Genomic DNA, 19,508 nt, shown 5'->3' with positions numbered 1-19,508 from the left:
AGCAGCAGGCTTGTTTTATATCACATTATTTTAGAGAAAATGCTACATAGTCCTTATCGGCCCCTAAAAACTGCTAAGACCCGTCCTGAAGCAAGCTATGATTTCATTTTCTTCATTAAAACCCAAACTGTTTGGGTGGAGAAACCAGCTGAGCCTTTACTACATCACTATCCATCTTTGCCACTGTTTTTTTTTTTTTAAAAAACAAAACAAAAACCCTGCATATTAAGTTTTCCAAGAACCTACATGCAGTTTCTTATTAGTGTGGTTTTATAATAAGCCTAGAAAGTTAGAATTCACACCTAATCCCACATAAACTTGGCTTATCAAAGCTAGCTGTGATGAAGTGTGGCTGGGGCATGCTGATGAGAAACAAGGGTTTACTTCTTTATGAAGTGCTCAGCATCTGAAATGGGGACCCAGACCTGCACCACTCCAAGTTTTCCAGCAGGGGCTGCAAGAGAGCACCACCACACCCACGGTCCCCCCCCCCCCAAGGCTGTGGCTGCCTCCACACCCGGAGACCCATCTCTTGCTGCCCCTCCACCCTCCAAGTGAACATCTGCTTTTAGATCAGCCTCCTGCTTGGGATAGTAGCCATGGGACCAAATTCCACTAGTGACTGCAATACTAGAATACAGTAAGGAGTGGAGCTGCCCCCTTACATCAGACTAGCTGACCAGTGTCTCTTGGGGATTTCATCTCATGGTCCCCATGCTTATTGCCCTGTGCTCCACTATGTAATTCAGGGCAGAGACATCGAGCTCACAAATCATGGTCATTCCCAGCCTCATGTTTCTACAACATAAAATGTACTCCCCAACACAACAGATCAGATCAGGTCACTTGTTAAACTCGTGGGTTCAATTGCCCCATCTATAAAGATGATTAGGATGTATTTCATAGGCTGTCTTCAAACTCAAAAGCAAGCACACACTGAGCAGACCAGCAGTATGGACTCCTCAGTGTTCACATCCACTTTTTGTTGCTTGGGGCTCCTGTGTTCCTGAGCACAGACACTACAGCTGAAGACGAAAGCAGCTCTCAGAAGCTCTTGTCAGAGAGAGCAGCATTGACCGCCAGAGTGAAATACCATCGAAGTCTCATTTGTACAGGTCTGTCTGCAGCTAACTCTACACCAGCTGCTCCTGGCTCAGCTTCTCTCACCTGAGAACTCTCTCTCTCTGAGCTCCAGGTGCTTTCAACTCAAAAGAAATACACACACCTGAACAAAATCACCCATACAGGAATACCATAGTGAATTCCAAGTGTACCTTGCAGGATACACACCCAGGTCAGGCCCTCTTGGCAGGAAGTGGATTGTGCATAGACTGTGTTCAGTCGGCAGAAGGTACCAGGGGCAGGCTGCAGGAGGATGGGCAGAAGGGACCACACAATCTTGTGGATAGTCAAAACGCAGGATGTGTAGGTGTGGTGATATTTTACCTCAGGAAGATCCAGCAAGGGCTCAGAACTTATTTAAATAACTAAGATAAACCTTGGCCTGCCTAATTTATCTACATCATTTTGCTGGCTCTTGCTCAGGACCCTAGGGAGGGCTAGTTCTTGCTCTAGAGGGAAAGGTCAGCTGTGAGGACAAGGTTGCTCTTCTGCTATGACTGGATTTCCTGAGAACAGAGCAGGATAAATGGCCACAAGGAACAGTCGTTGACAGCAAGGTGTACTCCTTCTGAGAGGGCCCCTTTTTCCTTCACCAATATGAGGACTCTGGTTGTATGGCAACCAAAACATGTGCTACTAAAGGAACAGGAATCCAAATGCACAAAAAAGCAGTTCAGTTTTGTAAGAAACAATATATTTATTTTTCTGACACCACAGCTCTGGCAAGTGGTTTTGTACCAAATTTAATGAAGATTACACAGAACGTTTCACGCATGGGAAGAGGGAGGAAAGGGAAGGAACACAAAATTTAAAACAAAAAACAAAATCCTGGATAGCTTTTAGCATTGGTTCCATTCCCACTTTAATAAAATTCACTTGGGAATTCCTAAGAAAAGGAGAACAAGAAACAAGGTGGGCAGGAACAGCACAGCAGGGGGGTAGGCTAGGAGGGAAGAGAGGCCAGTGGGCATGGGAGGCAGAGGCCAGGCCTCCCTAGAGTCCCCCAGAGAACCTGGGTATTGCAGCTGCCAAGGGGAAGAGGACAGGGGGAAGCCCAGGGTCACCAGTGGGGTCACAGGGAAGGAGACACACTTAACCAAGGAACTGGAGGAATACAGGAGAGGAGGGGAGAGAGCCGTGAGGGTGGGTTTGTATACCGGGAGACAGGCCGCGCTGAGCGCACGGGAACTGAAAAACAAATGTCCCAAGCGTCAGTATTTTTAAAAAGAAAATTTCCCCCCTCCCCCCACCCCTCACTGAACTTAGCTCCTTTTTTTGTGCTTTTCATTAATACTCTGCTCTGAGGTCGTAGTTTGGTTTTTCTATACACTGGAGTTGAAAGAAAATAGTCCAAGGTCTGAAGATGGATTCTCCATCCAAAGTAAACAGCCCAGCACTCCTGTTCTCCTCTTGCCCCAAAGACTAAAGTCTCTGCTAAAATCCCTTTTACAATATAGTACAGTACACACACACACACACACACACACACACACACACACACACACACACACTGAGAGAAAAAAAATAAAGCCCAAATCAAAAGTCAAAAACAGAAAAGAATCCTGGGAGAAGCCAGTTCAAAGGACGTAAACACACAAGAGAATGGTGCAACACGTGACGATGGCGATTCTCAAAGCACGGCTACAGAGTCCCCAAAGTAGGTGCCATCACGGGATCCCCAAGTCCACAAAAATAATTTTTAAAAAATAAATCTTAAAAAAAACACACCTGCTGATTAAATGAATAATTTGTTTTCCGGTAAATCCATACATTCTCGGTTCCCTATTCCCCCACAGCAGCCCCGGGTCGCTCTTCTCCTATTGCATGACCAACAGTGAGGACTCCTGGAACTCCATCAGAGCAGCTCGCAGGGCCTGGAATCTCATGTTGACAAGGATCGGCACATCCAATCGTAGCAGCTTAAAACATCATGTTTCCTGGGTTGCCAGGTCCTTGGCTAAATCCACCCATGCCCACATCCGCAGCCATGCCCCGGGGCCTCATCTGTGGTGGGATCATGATGTTCTGTTGAGGTCCCATCATGCCCTGCATGGACATCATCATGCCTGGAGAACCCACAGGCCCCGGGTGGGTATAGAGCCCAGCGGGCCCCCGATCCTTGCCAGGAATCATGCCCACAGCAGCAGCTGGATTGGTCATCAGCGCGGCCTGGCCGGGCATTGTAGATTGTGCTGGTGACATCATCCGGTGATGAGGTCCCATCATGCCTTGCTGGAGAAAGGCTGGTGGTCTCATTGGGTTGTGGCCTGGCATGGATGGAGATGTACCAAGAGGAATGTCTGGAGTTCCTACTGGCCCGGGGCCTCCCATGCCAGGTAATGCTAGTCCCATTCTAGGGGCTTGATCGCTCATCATCCCCTGCATGTGTGAAAACCCAGGTCCAGGACCCTGTGGCTGTTTGCGGCCTGGGACTTCCCCTCGAGGGAAATACTGCAGTGTCTGGCTGGGCTTCTCTGAAGGGATAATTCGGGAAAGATCAAACTCAGGTATTCCGGTGGCTCCAGGTCGGATTACCTCCTGCAGATCTGGGTCTGTAAACACCGAAGGCATGCTGTTCCCCAGGACAGTGAAGGAGTCGGGAGCCCCTGGGCCTCCAGGCTTGCAAAGTGCTGCATCTGCTGTACTTTGGGGCAGGTTGCTGGGGCGACCAAGGGGGCCTTCTCCTGGGAATCCTATCCCTCCTGGGAAGTTGCCTTGTCCCCCAGCGGGGCCATTGTGAGGGAATGGAACCTGCTGAGGAGGGGACTGTACTGGAGGGAAGCCCTGGGGGAAGCCCATCCGTCCTTGAGGTACCATTGGAGGTTCCTGGGACCCATGCCCCATGATAGGATTGTGTGACATCAAGCCAGGCCCCATTGGGACCCCATGAGGAGGTATGCTGGGTCCCATGGCATTAGGAGAGGGCATCTGATTGGAGTGAGAAAGTGGCTGGGTCATTCCCATCGGGCTGAGGGTTGGCATCGGAACCACGGGGTTTGGACCTGAAATTCGAGGATTCTGTGTATTAATGCCCATTCCTAGAAAAATAAAGATATCAAAGGAATCAACTCAACCAAAAGCAACTTGTAAAAGCTGTAACAAATTACACTAACAAAAAATTATGTATCCAATGTTCATTGTGCTGGGAAAATACATAATCCCTGTTACCACAAGTTGGTAACACTCTTGGAGGCACACAGACAGAAGCACCAGGAACAGACAACATGTGATCAAGCCTTTCACTGTGCGACTAAAGACAACACGGAAGACATGCTCTCTGGAAAGATCTAAGTTAACTTTCAAATGAGCATGGTCTTCTTCACTGGAGCCTGGGAGGCTCAAGTATTGTCCGTGTGGAGAAAGGGCGCATCAGTCTCTAAGTTCAGGTAGTACAACTATCAGCAAGAAAGCCATGCAGTTTTTTTTTTTTTTTTTCAATTGCAATTTAGTATTGTTTTGTACTGTCATCAAGATGGTATTAAAAGCCCAGGTTATAAACTGTTACAGAAACAGTAACTTATGGACGAAGAACACTGCTGCAGACTCAGGGATATATATTATTTGTTCTCTATGGAATAAAAATCAAATATGGTAGTGCTGTTGCTAGTGACACTAACAGAGATGTCCCAACCTGGTTAATTACAATTACTGATGAATAAACAGCATGCCTAAGAATCAGGATGAAACTGGAACCAGATACTCATGGTGGAAAGTCATGGCTTCCTGCTGATCAGAGTCACCATTCCAGGTCTCTTCCCGTCAGCAAAGCTGGCAGGAATGAGCACGGGAGGAAAAGCATACACAATGAGAAGCTAGGACTGGGGTCTGACGCTGCCTTCCCAGAAAAACAGCTTGGAAATGAATGACAGTGCAGTCACAAGTTAAAAAGAGGCTCTTTGGTACTGCTGCAACAGAACCCAACCAAAATGCACCCTCACACAAGATCACCACTACAAAGCAGACCACACCCACCTTTCCTTCTCATAAGCTCAGAGCCAACCACACTGACCCAGCATCATCCCCCTAGTTAAGGCACTTCAGCTTTACAGAAATTGAGAGGGCATATCTTTTCAGCTTATCAAACTTCCATCTATGTAGGTGTTCAGCTGTTGAAAGATCACTTTATGAAGTTGCTGCTTTACTCAAGGCCAGCTCCAGCTCCATGTCTTACCTGGCATATTATTCATTGATGGCAAGTTGGGTGAACGAGCTGGAGGGGAGTCATCATCAGAGCTGGCCACAGTCTTGATGGCGTCGTGGTACAGTGGGGTGGAACTGGGCATTGCAAACTTGGACATTCTCGACATCATAATTGAGAGTGGGTTCTGGGAAAGGGTTGGCTCTGGAGGCATGGTGTAAGGTGTGCTTGAGGGAAGACTTCCTGGGATGTTTACAGAGGCAGGCTGGCTGGCTGTAGGAGGTGGGGGACCACCTAAGACAACAAAGGAAAATAAGGCAAAAGTAGACATGGAATCAGATGCATCTTAAAGGGTGCTGGGCACTACGGCTATGACCCAGCAAGGCTGAGAACAGAACAGATGAACAGGACAGTGCTATTAGAGCCAGGGCAGGAATCATCAGTCTTTCCATCAAGCTCTGTGCAGAGGAGACCACAGCATGATGTAGAGGTGACAGATCAGCAGACGTGGAGACAAACATGCCAGGAATGTGCCAGAAATATTAGTTCAAACTTGGGGAAAACATAGCTTACAGACAACTGTTTCAGGAAGGGTGTGAAATAATTGGATTTCTTTCCCTGGCCAATCGAAATTTAGAAAATTCAACTCAGGAATTTGCATGCCAAGAAGATAGGATTGTACTCTAATCTCAGGTACTAACCTTAGCACTCTGCACAACTCTTGACTAATTTCCACGAAAACCATGTCTGAGGTAGCTGACTGTTCCACCCAACTGTGCTAGTGAACTGCTACCCCACAGAGAGGTATTTTAGCTTTGCTATGGTAAATCGCCTGGCTTATTCTGATTCTAGTGTTTCACAAGTGGAGATGGCACCAACCTAGTAGTTAACACCCCAGGGCTACTTCACTGGTCACCTCGGTCCCATTTGGCAAACTATCATCATCAGCCAGATCCTCTCCTATGAAGAAAACCCTGTAACAAACTGTAGCTGATGTGTGACTATAGCGGTTTACCAAGAACATTTCACAGTTGATACACACGTCCTAGGTCTTAGAGCAGCACCCTCACTCTGATTGGGCTTATATTCATTCTTTTGATCGGACAGTAAGCCCCTGAAGTGAGTGGCTTCGGTACTTTAGGAAGCCACATTCAACCACTGTTTACATTCTATTTCACCATCATGTATTCATGTGCAAATGTAAATTATTCAGGGAACAAACACATTTACCATCTTCCTGCCTCTCAACTGTCCCTCATACACACTCTTCGCCAGGAATGGATGCCTGTGAATAACTCTATGGAAGTATTGACAATCATGCACCTTAGAACAAATTTTGACAAAGGCCACACACACTACCTTTGACTATACGATCAAGACCTAAGTTTTCTTAAAACACAAACTTGGGTTCTAGCAACCTCCAGCTACAAGGGTGAGGATATAGGCACACTCACCTGACTCTACACTTCCCAGCATGGCTGGGGAGGCCATGGTGAGGGGCGTTTTGTGGTTTGGAGGGATCCCAGGACTCTGAAGGGGAGGTTTTGGAGAGGAGGTCCATCCAGGGGATGGGGCAGGAAGTGATGGAGACTTGAGGTGAACAGGCGAAGCAGCAGCAGACCCCAAGACAGGAGGGGACTTAATGGAAGCAGCAGCAGCTGGGCCTGCCAGCATGCCTGCCAGCTGTGATGGAGTCTGAGGGGACTTGAGGTTCCCAGAGGGTGAGCCCAGCATCGGAGACTGGACTTGGTGCATTGTAGGAGACTTCAGGGGGTTAATACCCGGGGAATGCACCTGGCTGCCTGCCACAGATATATCCAAAGGCTTCCGCCCCAGGCCACGCTGAGCTGGAGGAGCTGTGTTGAGGCTAGTGGGGTTACTGGAAGGGTTGAGAGGTAGTGGTGGCATGTGACTGAGCCGGCTGTTAGTCCTTTGGTCGGGCCCAATTGGTTCTCTGAGATTCCGCAAGCCACTGTTGCTGCCTGGACCCTGAGACATGGGAAGGAATGGCCTGGGGCCCACACCATACTCCTGCGGAGGGTGCTCACCAAATGGCAGGGGCACCATTTTCTGCTGGGCAGGCAGCATGTCTGAGCTACCAGGGCGTAATTTCATCATCTCCTCAGGGCCTGCCCCAGCCTCTCTCATCTTCTGAGGTATCATCTGAGAGCTGGATCCCATGCTGACGTTTAGACTGACATCTCCCTTCATCCCACCAGGAACCATCCCAAACTCAAGTTCCCGACCAGGGCCTATCTGTGGAGGCATTCCTTTTGGAAAGTCACCCCTGGAAGGGCTCAGAGGGCCCTCGACTGGTATCCGAGGGAAAATGGGGTTACTTCCCGGCTCCATGTGGCGCTGGGAGCCTGGAATCATCCTGTTCATTTCCATGCCAGGCCTGATGGCCTCCATGCTCATCCCTGGGGGAAGAGCCAGCTGCTTCTCTGCCAGCTGCTGTTGAAACATCTCTTCAGAGAGGCCTTGGGGGTTTGGGAACCGTTCCCCTCGGCCAGGACCACTGAAGACACCCTGGCTAGGAGGGAAATTTCGACCATCTGGGATTTTTGGCACATCATCTGGCCAACTGACTCCAGAAAGACCTGGTCTGGATGCCGGGTTGGGCACATTTGGCCCCTCCATTTCAGAATTTATCATTCCTGCAAACCCAGGAAGGCGCATCTGGCTCCCTGGCATGTTGGGGTGGGGAGCCATGCCCCTTGGGGGCAGAGAATGTGAAATGTTGATACCATCAGGAAATGGCTCTGCCCCAGGTGCCCAGCCTTCACTAGGGGCCATCTGGTATGGAGGGGGAGGCCCTCGGACCACTCCCCGGGGCCCATGCTGATGGACCATCATGTCCTGGAGCGAGCACTGCTGGACAACCACCTGTTCCTGCTTCCTCCTCTTCTCTTCGTAAAACTCCTGCTGAAGCTTCAGCCATGCTATCTGCTCAGGGGTCATATGGTCCAGGTGGTCCGGTCCGATGGGCCCAGGCTGGGAGTTCATAGAGGGTGGAACCATTTCATCTGGAGAAAAGGGCACATCTCTATGTCCTTGAGGGCCAAATGGAGCTCCCACATCTGTCCGGGGCCCAGGTCCCTTACCTAGGCTTTGGGATTGAGACATCATGGCCTGTATTGGCCCTTCTGGTTTTTTCTGAGGTCCATCTAAAACCCCAGTGTTTGGCTGGGGACCCCCTGTTTGTCCTGCTGTGAATTCTTTCTCATCAGGGAAAAGCATACGCTGGATATCTCGCAGAGTTTGTAAGGAGCGTTCCCGGTGCTCCAGCTGCTCCTGAGATAGGCCGTCAGGGTTCTCTCCCAGCGTTGGGGGCTCACCACTGGACACTGGTGGAGGTGGGGGGGCTTTGGGATCTGCTGAAGAGCTATTGCTCCCCTGGGAGACAGGGGTCACTGCTCGATTGTTGGGTGTTGAGTTTGGCCCAGTACCATCTGGGGGCAGTGGAGTGGAGCTGGCAGGACTGCCCACAGAAGGAATCAGTTTGTTTTCTACCCCAGGACTGTCTCGGTCCAGGGAACGTGGGGCTGCAGCAGGCTTGGGTGCTGGTGCCTGAATGGGCGGAGTTGGCTGCAGTCTGGCATTCTGCGAAGAGTTCTGGTCCTGGTTGGTGGGCGCTGGAGGCTGCTGGGGCAGAGGTTTTGGATCATTCCGAAGGGTAGGTATCTGTGTGTTCTGAAGACAAATAAGATGCTTTGTGTCATATAATGGTGAACTGAACAGAAGCACAATTAAAGAAATAAGATATAAAAGCTGTGTCCCAATAACATAAATGCATACTGATATCACCTTTCAGACTGTTCACAGATAACCCATTTTTGGACATGGAAATATGTTTCTTTTGTTGTTTGTTTTGTTTTTTTATTTTCTTCCCCCTTCTTAAGCCTTATGCTAAATAGCACCCTTTTCCTTCCTGAAAATTAGGCTTCAATACTCATACATGTGACAGGCAAGAGCTACTCTACTGAATACCTAAGATCACACGCCTACCATGGGCTTCTGATTTAGGGAATGACTTGTTTCTTGGTTATGTGGGTGGTTATACCCAACACCTCTCCCCTTTTCCATGGTTATATAATATAGACTTGTCGCTATCAATCAAAAGGTCTGATGTTTCCAACAGAAAGAGAAACTAAAAGTCACTGTGGCTTTGTGCTCAAACTCCATGTCAACATCTCCTCTGGCAGAGTGACAACCAACTTACTTCCTCCTTGAGTTTCCATGGGCCTGGTGTCTCTGGTTTCTGTTTTCAGTTTGTGATCACTGATTCCATATTTGATAAGTTTGTATATTGGCTGCAGTAAGATAATCTGCAGGCAGGAAGTGTCTGTGGAGAAACCTGAGACTATCTAGCTCAGTGTCTCTGGATCTGTTGTTTCCAATCGATAAGGCTGCCCCATTTAACAGGTTGGAAGACTGCTTATCATTTATTGAGGACCACTGCTACACTACATCCTAGGTAAAAGCATGCTCTCCGACAACATGCACACTGTTTGGAAGATGTCCATTTTCTTGCTCAACTGAGCTGGAATGTTTGCCTGTGTGCAAATTGTACCTATGCATATGAATAGTTTATGCTTCATATATAAGTGCATACTTACAAGTGTCTATTTGTGATCTGAATATGTCTTTGAATGATCAAAAGCATACATATCCCATGTTTGTGATTCCACAGGGGAGGTCACCTTTGCTCAGCTGCTATTTCAGGTTTGGCTTTGCTGGCCAGTTTTGATGAGTTTGCTGTAGGTGTGTACTGGCTTCATAAAGCAACTCCAGCAGAGGAGACCATTCAGTCTTTACCAATCCCTCCTCAACTCCTATTTCAATGACATTTTAGTACCAGATAAGGTAGAGGTGACAGTTGTATTAGGAAATGTGGAAGTCAGTGAAGCAGTAGACTGCACTGCAATATACCCAGTGCACAGGACAAGGGGCTGTTACCCATCCTCTGCCACTGCGTAGTAGAGGGGCAGGGGTGTGAAGGGGCTTCCTTGAGCTTAGGAAAGCCCAGATGCTGCTGTACCCTGGAGATGGAGCCTCTTCGATACACAAACTAGACAAGAAGCCATCTTTTCTATCCTGAATTATAACTGATCACTTATTGTCATTCAACTTTTTTTCATGTTTAAGACTCATCCCAGGATTGGACTCTATGCTCTTTGAAAGCAGGGACTGTGTCTAGAACTTTTAAATCTCCACCCAACCCCAGGATCTGATACAGTGCCTCTTTACAACAAATAGATTTTGATTTCACATGGAAATCTATATGACTACAAGAAACACTGCATATTTTCTGCATATTTTCTCTAATGTAGTTTATACTGGGTGCTTAAAATCCAGGTAGGAAACAGGCTTATTATAATCTCGAAATTATCAAGCAATTAAAAAGCACTTGGTTCAGTGATTAAGAGTACTTGTTCATGGAAAAGACCTAGGTTCAATTCCCTGCATCCACATGGAGGTTCTCCACCTCCTTGGGTACCAGGCAGGCATGTGGTACACAGACACACATGCAAACAAAACACTCAAACACACAAAATAATAAAATAAATTTTATAAAAGCACTCAATGGGCCTCAATTTGAAACAAATAAGATCCATTTGGAGAGTCACCAGACTCCAATTATGGTGCCATTAGGTTGCAAAGTCACTTTCTACCATGTTCTTTAGCCTCTTCTGGTAGAAGAGACTAACTAGGCAGATGATATGCATAAGATCCTACAGTTAAATATTCAGACTGCTGTTTGTGCCACCAATTTAATTTACCACCTCTTTTCAGGCATTGCAGAACCTCAATGCCATTTATTCCAATTCTAAACAACATACCAGGGGAGCTGTGCTTCTCTCTGTCTTGCTGTTGGAGATGTTCTGGATATGGAAAGAGACGATAGTTTCGACCTGGCCCTTCAGTACAGCTTCTGCAGCCCTGCAAAGACGTAAGAGACAATGCATTAGCACTTGTTTCTGTTCTGTGAGCTGCACGTGATTCTAGACATGCCAACCATGAACTGGGCTTCCAAGGCTCTGGGTGGAGTATACAGAACCATTAGGAACATTGAATGAGAAGAAATCAAAGGAAACATACTTCATTATTTATGTTTATCGTTTGCCATCAAATATCTGAGGTTAGAAGATGGCCAGGAGTGAATTCCCACAGAGGCATTTAAAAAACAACAACAAAACACTAGGAAGCTGAAGATCTTCAATTCAGTCCAAGCCACTTAGTTGATTTACAAAGCATCCTCATTCAAACACCAGCTAGAAGGGCGAACATGGGATCCCAAACACCTAGAGACAGGGCAGGCCTGTGAAGACCCACTTGTGAGAGGAGAGGTGAAGTGTATGAAGGTATTCTTGATAAGCAAACAAAAACTGTGTCTTCTAGAAACTTGAAACATACAGAGCAAAATGTTCACAGTAGCTACTTTTTGGTGAATTCAGAGATTTTTCTCCTTATAATCTCATTATTCTAGTATAGACATTTACTGTGTGTGTGTGTGTGTGTGTGTGTGTGTGTGTGTGTGTGTGTGTTTTTAAAGAACATACAGGTTGCAGAAAAGTGTATATGGTGCACTCAACCTGTGTTTCACATATCCTCACTCTCTCCCAACATAGCCAAGGAGGCACTGTCAGGGGCTGCCCCTGCACAGTGCAGTAGAAAAAGAACTCTGGTTTCAACACACACACACACACACACACACACACACACACACACACACACACACACACACACACACACACACGAGGCACACTCAACACTAAGACATGGCACCAACTTACTTATTTGCCATCTCAGTAGAAAACACATACACCACTTTGGCTGGAGTCTTCTGAGCAGGTATGGGGTCTGGGGCAGTAGTTTGGCCATGAGAGGGAGTGGAAGACGTGGGGGCTGTAGCAGTTGATGGTGTCATGGAGTGTGGTGTGTGCTGGGAATCCTGGGACTTGATGTGGTCTGCAGAATTACATTCTAAAAGAATGGAAGACTCGCTGTCATAGAGAGAATAAACTGCCCTGCCCCCAGTCTTTCCCACCAGAGCATCACAACACAAATCTATCTTGAAAACTCGAAGAGCAAGTTCCTTGCTAAAAGAAAACATCTCTTCTACTCAAACACTCTTTTCCCTAAACAACTCACTCTATAGCACTCCTCCGTCCTCTAAAGTCTATAGTGCACATATGAGCATATGTCCATAGTACACATATTAGCCTATGTCTATAGTACACAAATTAGCATATGTCTATAGTACACACACATTACCATAAATGACCTTCCTTCCTGGCAACCTTTCTGAACAGTCTTAAACATGACAGGAAGGCCCTGTTAATCAAACTCATAGCCCCCTTCCAGTATTTTGGCATTTATCATATTTCATACTGATGGTCTAATGATTGCTTTCTATGAACTCCAACTCTGAAGGATGACAACTATTTGTCCTGCTGCCTGCACCCGTCAGTACCCAGGAGAGTGCTGGGGTTTGTAATGGGATTCCCAAGAACAGTTCAGGGAAGAAGAGGAAAAAAGAGAGGGAGCAAGTACTCAGGTTTTCACTTTCATTTCGGGCTGGGGAAATCTCACTTTCACTTCTTAAATAGAACTTCACATTCTGGCCTACTCCTAAGATTTTTTTTTTCTTCTTCTTAGTTTTACTATAGGAAGAAAAAAGCCTAAAGCTCCACACCAATACCCTTTCCTGGCTCATTACACTGTGGTGCCTGCCAAATTTCTACCACATCTGGTAGCCACTCATTCCTGCCACACTGAAATCAGCTGTGACAACTCTGGACTACTGCCAGGGTCATTAAGGCTTCCCCCTGTGTCTATGAGTCTGGTAAAGTGGCAACTAGCAAGCACAAAACCCAAGTCATTGAGGATTTCTCCAAAAGGAGGGAATGCCAGAAAACCTGCTCCAGTGTGGGCCACAGACACAGCCGAACTGCAGCTACTGGCTTGACTGAAGACAATAGCACATAGGCCAGAAATATGCCCATGAACATGGCCTAAGCCTGTAAAACATCTGGTCAAACTACATGGACCTTCAAGTGCAAGAACTTCTCACTCAGCAAGGTGTTCTAGACTCTTCTTCAATGAGGAGAAAAATGAGAAGCAATGGTCCCTCCTAGGCTGTGACGGTTCCTGACTCTGCCACCACCTCTCCCACTTCATCGACAGCAGCCTCTGGCCTCTAGTAAATGTCAGAAGCCTTCCCCAGGGAACAACTACTTCCCTCTGAGTCTCAAAGAGCTTATAGACATACCTTTAATGTCAGAGTCATCGTTTGGAGTCCCAGGATCTCTCTGATCAAAGGAGTCGGCGGAAATACTTCGCTCCCTTTTCCCCTTGCCCTTGGCACCATTTCCAGCCCCATTCTTCAGCCCCATGCTCCCACCTGGGCCAGGGAGTGCTTTAGGGGTATGGCCCCCACTCTTGGAGTCACAGGGGGATGGCTGGGATTGGCTGGCTGAGCCCCCCGGTTTACCCTGATTGGAGAATTTGGAATCCAGCTGGGGGTTTCCAGATGGGGACATCACTGTAGGGGGACGGACCATCACCTCCTGCTTTGACTTAGGGCTACTAAAAGAAGCAAATAACAGAGAGATCAGATATCAGATATGGTCAGTACAAATTAGAGTTTCTACAATGGGTTAAGGAGACCCTGCATGCTAAATAACCACCCCACATTGCACCTTGCCCACATGCTTGTCCCTGCCACCCTGGCCCCCATCTTGGAGCTATCAACAGAGAGCAGGATCAAACAGAATGGCCTCCAGGGCTCAGGAACACTAGAGTCACATGGGGACTTATCTCTAGGGCTTCTGTCAATAAAGGACAACCGTTTCTATGTACATAGAAAAGTGACTCTCACACTAAGACTAGCTCAGAGTAAACAAACAGACATCGTTAAGATGAAAATACTCCCACCCCCCAGGCTGATGACAAGGAACAGCTGTAATGAAAGCCTGGCTCTTCTGTTGAACAAGCAAGCAGGCCCAGGAGGGCAGAAGGAAAACCCACTGTACCATGAGGCTAGGGAAATCCTCCAGCATCCAGACTCTTGCCAACAGCAGCACAGCACTAAAGTAGGGTGAGCTAACTATGGCCCCCAGGGAAGACAGAAAACATTCTTTTAAATAACTGTCTGAGTACTTAGAAACCCAGCAAAGGCTCTGGGTGGTATTTTAGTTCTAAGATCTAATCACTCTATGCCTCAGTTTCCTCAAATGGTACTGCCTGGTCTTTAGAGTCCTTCTGTTTGTCCTTTGCAAGGGCTAGGGAAGTGGTAAAGGTGGGAAATATGGGAATGGCAGCTGAGAGAGCAACCCAGAAAACTGTAGCATCAGGGTTGGCTACCAGCTGTTACTAATCCATTAGTTTCCTCCTCCTTTCCCACTTGGGACTATGCTGTTTCTAATCCTACACATTGATCCACCAACGGGTGTTCTCGGTGTCCCTGAGGGGGTGGCAGTGAGACCTGGGCCTTTACCTCTGTGTGTTTCCTGATGGAGAGCTCCTCACTTTAGGGTTACTGGAATGCATTGATTGGAATCCTGAGCTTTCGGTCACTAACTGGGACGGGCTCCCCGAGTTCCTCTCGGGCTGCAGCAGAAGTAGCTGCTGGGGGCACAGGTAGGTGCCCACTGCTTGATTTGTATGTCCCTTAGTGCTGGCTGCCGGTTTGCCTTTTTCCTCTTCGTTTTTCTCTGCTGTGGAAGTGGGTCCTTCCCCCTTGACGTTCCAGCATTCTCTGAGTGTGTGCCTTCTGCTGCCAAAGGAAAATCTCGCATCTCCAGGGCACACTACAGGAAAAGGACATAGAAGGAAAAAGGTGAGCATCAAAACAAAGACAGAAAACACCTTCAAACAAGATCAACGCAACAAGAAACATCTGGGCCATGCTTCAGTTCCCACTGGATAAAGGGAAAGGTAACAGCCACGTCATAGGCACTGGCTCTGGTAATAAAGCAAGTGAAGAGGACTACGAATCTCTCATCAGCACTCAGGCCTCCCATCCAAGCAGCCTTTGCTTGAAAGAGAGAAAAAGATTCATTTTTAGCCATTTATTCTCCCTTGTGTTTATTTCTGAATATAAAAGTCTCAATGGGTTTGAGTTGTCTCCCTCCTCCTTCAAATAATGCTTTCAAATCAGAAGGTATTGACCTCTGGTGTTTGGGCTATGGTGGCAAACAATGCCAGAGAGGTATAACAAACCCACCCCAATTTCAAACCATGGAGCAAATCATGGATGCTTTTACTCTGCAGGCAGACTTGAGGGTGATGGGGCACTGAAGGAGACACTTATGAAAACAAACATTAAGCTAATACCAATACAATCAGTTCTGCCCCCTGATTTCCATGACTCCTCTATTAAATTATGTAGATTTTGTGCTTGTGTTCTCACCTTAATGACAGGGACATGGGCAAGCATGGCAATGAGCCACAGTTTTGAAGGTAAAAGAAGATCTTTGAAGGCTAAGATATTTTTGAGCCAATTTGCAAGGCTAATTTGAAGCATAAAGGTCAATAAAATATTCCCAAACCTAGCTATGGAACAAAAGAAAAGGCCCTTTATTTAGGGAAGCCCAGAGAGTGGAGGAGGGAACCACGGTATACACTCTACTTCACGGGTTCCTCCTAGGGTACCCACTGTGACCCGCTCTTCTCTCTCCTCTACCTGCTGACCAAGTATGGGACTGCAGGGGTCGGAGTGTCAGGTGAGGATTAATGGCTACAAATGAAAAGGAGCTGGAAGCAGCTCAGGTGCTACAGCTTACACTTATTTCAGGAGTCTCAAAGACTTGAATAAAATCAGGAGAATCCTTAGTTACATTTAAGTCATGGTGGTATGATAATGGCCAAGCGAAAAATTCTTTCAATTAGGCATTTCCAATAGTTCCCACTATTTTACCTGGACCAGTGAAGGGAATTTATGGAAGTTTTGAGTGGAGGAGACAGGAAGAAGAACTAGGAAAAGATATTCTGGAGTGGTTCTATGCAGGCATCGAGAAGCAAAATGTCAAAGAACACACTGATCATATTACATTTAAAGTCATATTTCTATCTCCTAATACATTCTGTCTTTTTTTCTTTTACAGTTTAAACCACAGGATGGACTGTGGTTGTCAAATGCGATCAGTTAAGATCATAAACCATTTTTTTACATTCTCTTTCAAGAATACGAATCACTGGTAAAGTAGAAGTAGCAAATGAATTCTGAGTGGACAAGGTCTACGTCAGCCAAGGAAAGCGGGTATCCAAACTTTCAGTACTGTCTGCATCACAGTCTAGTGCCCAGCCCCTGGTACTAAGCAATCCTTTGTGTCTATTTGCTCCCTGTGAAGAGCGTGTTCTTTGAAGACAAGAACCTTATTATAAGTTCTCTGGTTTCTCCATAATACTCAGTATGATGTACTAAGGATACAGTTGGGTCCTCCGTGGCTTACCAGCTTCTCAGAAAACAGAAACACCTGGCATTTGTGCTGCACTTCTCTTCCCAAGAAATGCAAAATACATCACAAATATCAAATTGCTTCATTAATCTGCCAGGCATTTATGATGAGCTGGTAGCAAAGATTATTTCTAATAATGATGCCATGAACATAAAACATTTTTATTTTCGAAGTACTTCTACATACAATTTGTTATTCTCACAATTTGCCCGACCTTGATGGGCAGGTATTTTCCACCTGAATGAACCAGAATGCACAGGCACAAATGGCTTCTCCAGCCAATCAGCGTTCTCAGACCCTGGCTCTCCATCCTAACCCACTTTCCTCAACTTTAGTTTGTGGATGGACAGACAGAACAGAGACTGAAAGGGACAGGAGGCCGTATGCAAGGACTAAGAATGAAGTCCAGGCTTCTAATTCCTAACCTGAGAGGTGTTCAAAGACATCATGCCTAGCTTTAGCCTGCCTCTGAGACTAAGAACAACTGAGCAAATGTCTTATGACAGGCACAAAAGAAGATGAGGCTCTCCAACAGGTGAAGGACTGGGAAAGATGGTACACAGACTCATCAGAGCCCAAGATGGACTGCCCTCTAGGACGAAGACTTCTCCCTCCTCAGGTCTGCTTCCATGCTTCTCCCTTCTCTTTTTCAGAAACCCATCATGTTTTACTAAGTCCCAGACATTGTTCTAAGACTTCATACATGTACCAGCTCACTCACAGCTACCCCATAAGACAGCTATTACTACACCATCTTAACAATGAAGAAATTGCTGCTCACTGTATTAGTGGTAGAGCTGGCATCTGGCCCAAGCTCCTGGGCCTGAGGTGGGTATTCTTCACACTGTAGTGCCGAGTACTGGCAAGTCCTCCAGCAGTGCTTCACTAACTCTCACTGTGACTAGTACCTCACTGCGCCTTCTGCCAGGCACCACTCCATGCTTTCTCCACATGCTCCCATCTATCTGCCCTCCTCTCTCCCTCCCTCCCTCCCTCCCTCCCTCCTCCCTCCCTCCTCCCTCCTCCCTCCCTCCCTCCCCTCCCTCCCTTCCCCTCTCTCTCCCTCTCTAACCCTAGTTTGTGGGATACTGGTTTTTGTAGCTGTCATTGTTGTTTTGTTTTGTATTAAGACAGTGTCTCACTCTGGCTGCCCTGGAACTTGCACACATCCTCCTGCCCCCACAGCCTGAGGGCTGAGATTCCTGCCTGTGGTCTTGGCTAGTACTTACCAGGAAGATGTTTTACCCAGTGGGACATCCCCACACTAACCCATGCTGGTTTGCTTCACTGTATTCAAAACAAACAACAAAACCAGCCACTTTCACCAAAGTTCAGTCCACCAACAGGTGGTCTGGCTCATGCCTTGGGTTACTCTGCCTGCTGGGGGCTCTTACTCTTGTTCTCCCTTCTTCCTCCTATGCCCATCAGATCTTGCCAGCTAGCATTCAGACCTACTATGGTATCCTTCTAGAACCAAAAAATTGAAGAGGGCCAGTGAGATTGCTCAACAGGCACTTGCCACCAAGCCTTACAACTTGAGTTTGATCCCTGGGACCCACATGCTGGAAGGAGAGAACCAGTTCCTGAGGGTTGTTCTCTGACTTCCACAGATGAGCCATGTTACACATGTGCCCACATACAGCCACACACAGAGCGAATAGATAAATGTACAGAAAAAAATAAAAATAAATAGAGCAAACCAAAACCCAATCTAGCCTTCTACTCCCCTTAGAACCAAATTTCTCTGTGGGCGTGACACAAGACACATGTTTTCTTGTCATTCACCTTTCACCATATGGAATTAATGTCCATCCCCAGATCACAGGGCCACTATTTCTGTTGGGGCTGTCCCAGCTCTGGTCTAACATCTCACCCCATCATCTATCAGGTGTGTACATGGTAGCTATAAATGTGGCACAATACAAAAATGAAAAGCTTACTACTTAAAACATTACACAACTCTTTGTTCAATCAGAAAAACACTCAATTATGTGCTTCTCAAGCATGGACTCTACAGATGACAACATTGTAAACCTGGCAGCAAAAGGCTGGCCACCCCAGCTCATACTGTAAGCAATTCCTTCCTTCTGGAATCTGCACTTTCCTCTTGCTTCTTCAGCTACTCCTGATATGTGTGCATCCCGAGTCCCTTCTCAACCCGCTCTAACACTCTTGAGTCCCACAAAACTGGGTTCTCTTCTTCTTCAATGAGTTCCTGCCATGTCAACAGCTCCCAGGTTCACACATCTGGCTTGGCTTGTACTCTGTAAACCTGTAAGCCCAACTGCTAGACACTTCCCCGAAAGCTCAAAACTGACAGTATTGAACACAAATTAATTCACCTTAGTTTAGCCTTCCTTCCAAAACTATTTCCCTCATCTCAATAAATGCCTCTTCCATCACCTAGCATGGAGTCACAGGTTAAATATTTCTTCTTCGGAGAAGGACCCCTGAAAACAGTGGTTCTCAACCTTGGAGGTTGATGAACTTTACTCTTTCTTTCTTTCTTTCTTTCTTTCTTTCTTTCTTTCTTTCTTTCTTTCTTTTTTTTGGTTTTTCGAGACAGGGTTTCTCTGCGGCTTTGGGGACTGTCCTGGAACTAGCTCTTGTAGACCAGACTGGTCTCAAACTCAGAGATCCGCCTGCCTCTGCTTCCCGAGTGCTGGGATTAAAGGCCACCAATGCCCTGTGGTTGATGACCTTTTCACAGGGGTTGCCTAAGACCATCAGAAAACACAGATATTTATATTACATTTCATAACAGTAGCAAAATCAGGTTATAA

The 19,508-nt window shown here is 46.8% G+C and overlaps 1 protein-coding gene across 8 annotated transcripts in view; it reads right to left on the bottom strand.

The window, feature by feature from the left end:
* Positions 1 to 1,794: 1,794 nt before the first annotated feature.
* Bcl9 (BCL9 transcription coactivator) overlaps positions 1,795 to 19,508 on the bottom strand; it is an 89,165-nt gene continuing 71,451 nt past the window's right edge. For 6 of the 8 annotated variants that reach the window (XM_027393737.2, XM_027393740.2, XM_035450708.1 and 3 more), the window contains 7 exons: positions 14,763 to 15,075; positions 13,536 to 13,852; positions 12,058 to 12,247; positions 11,104 to 11,203; positions 6,715 to 8,953; positions 5,294 to 5,554; positions 1,795 to 4,160 (listed from right to left, as the gene is read on the bottom strand). In XM_027393737.2, the coding sequence (XP_027249538.1) occupies positions 3,043 to 4,160; positions 5,294 to 5,554; positions 6,715 to 8,953; positions 11,104 to 11,203; positions 12,058 to 12,247; positions 13,536 to 13,852; positions 14,763 to 14,815 (4,278 nt within the window). In that variant the 5' untranslated portion in view covers positions 14,816 to 15,075 and the 3' untranslated portion in view covers positions 1,795 to 3,042. The remainder of the gene's footprint in view (positions 4,161 to 5,293; positions 5,555 to 6,714; positions 8,954 to 11,103; positions 11,204 to 12,057; positions 12,248 to 13,535; positions 13,853 to 14,762; positions 15,076 to 19,508) is intronic. The other 2 variants (XM_035450709.1, XM_035450710.1) reach the window with 2 other exon arrangements.

This window comes from Cricetulus griseus (genome assembly GCF_003668045.3).
Source record: "Cricetulus griseus strain 17A/GY chromosome 1 unlocalized genomic scaffold, alternate assembly CriGri-PICRH-1.0 chr1_0, whole genome shotgun sequence".
In the NCBI taxonomy this organism is placed as follows: Eukaryota; Metazoa; Chordata; class Mammalia; order Rodentia; family Cricetidae; genus Cricetulus; species Cricetulus griseus.
The sequence above is the reverse complement of the archived record's forward strand: the minus strand, read 5'-3'. Positions and strand labels throughout refer to the sequence as shown.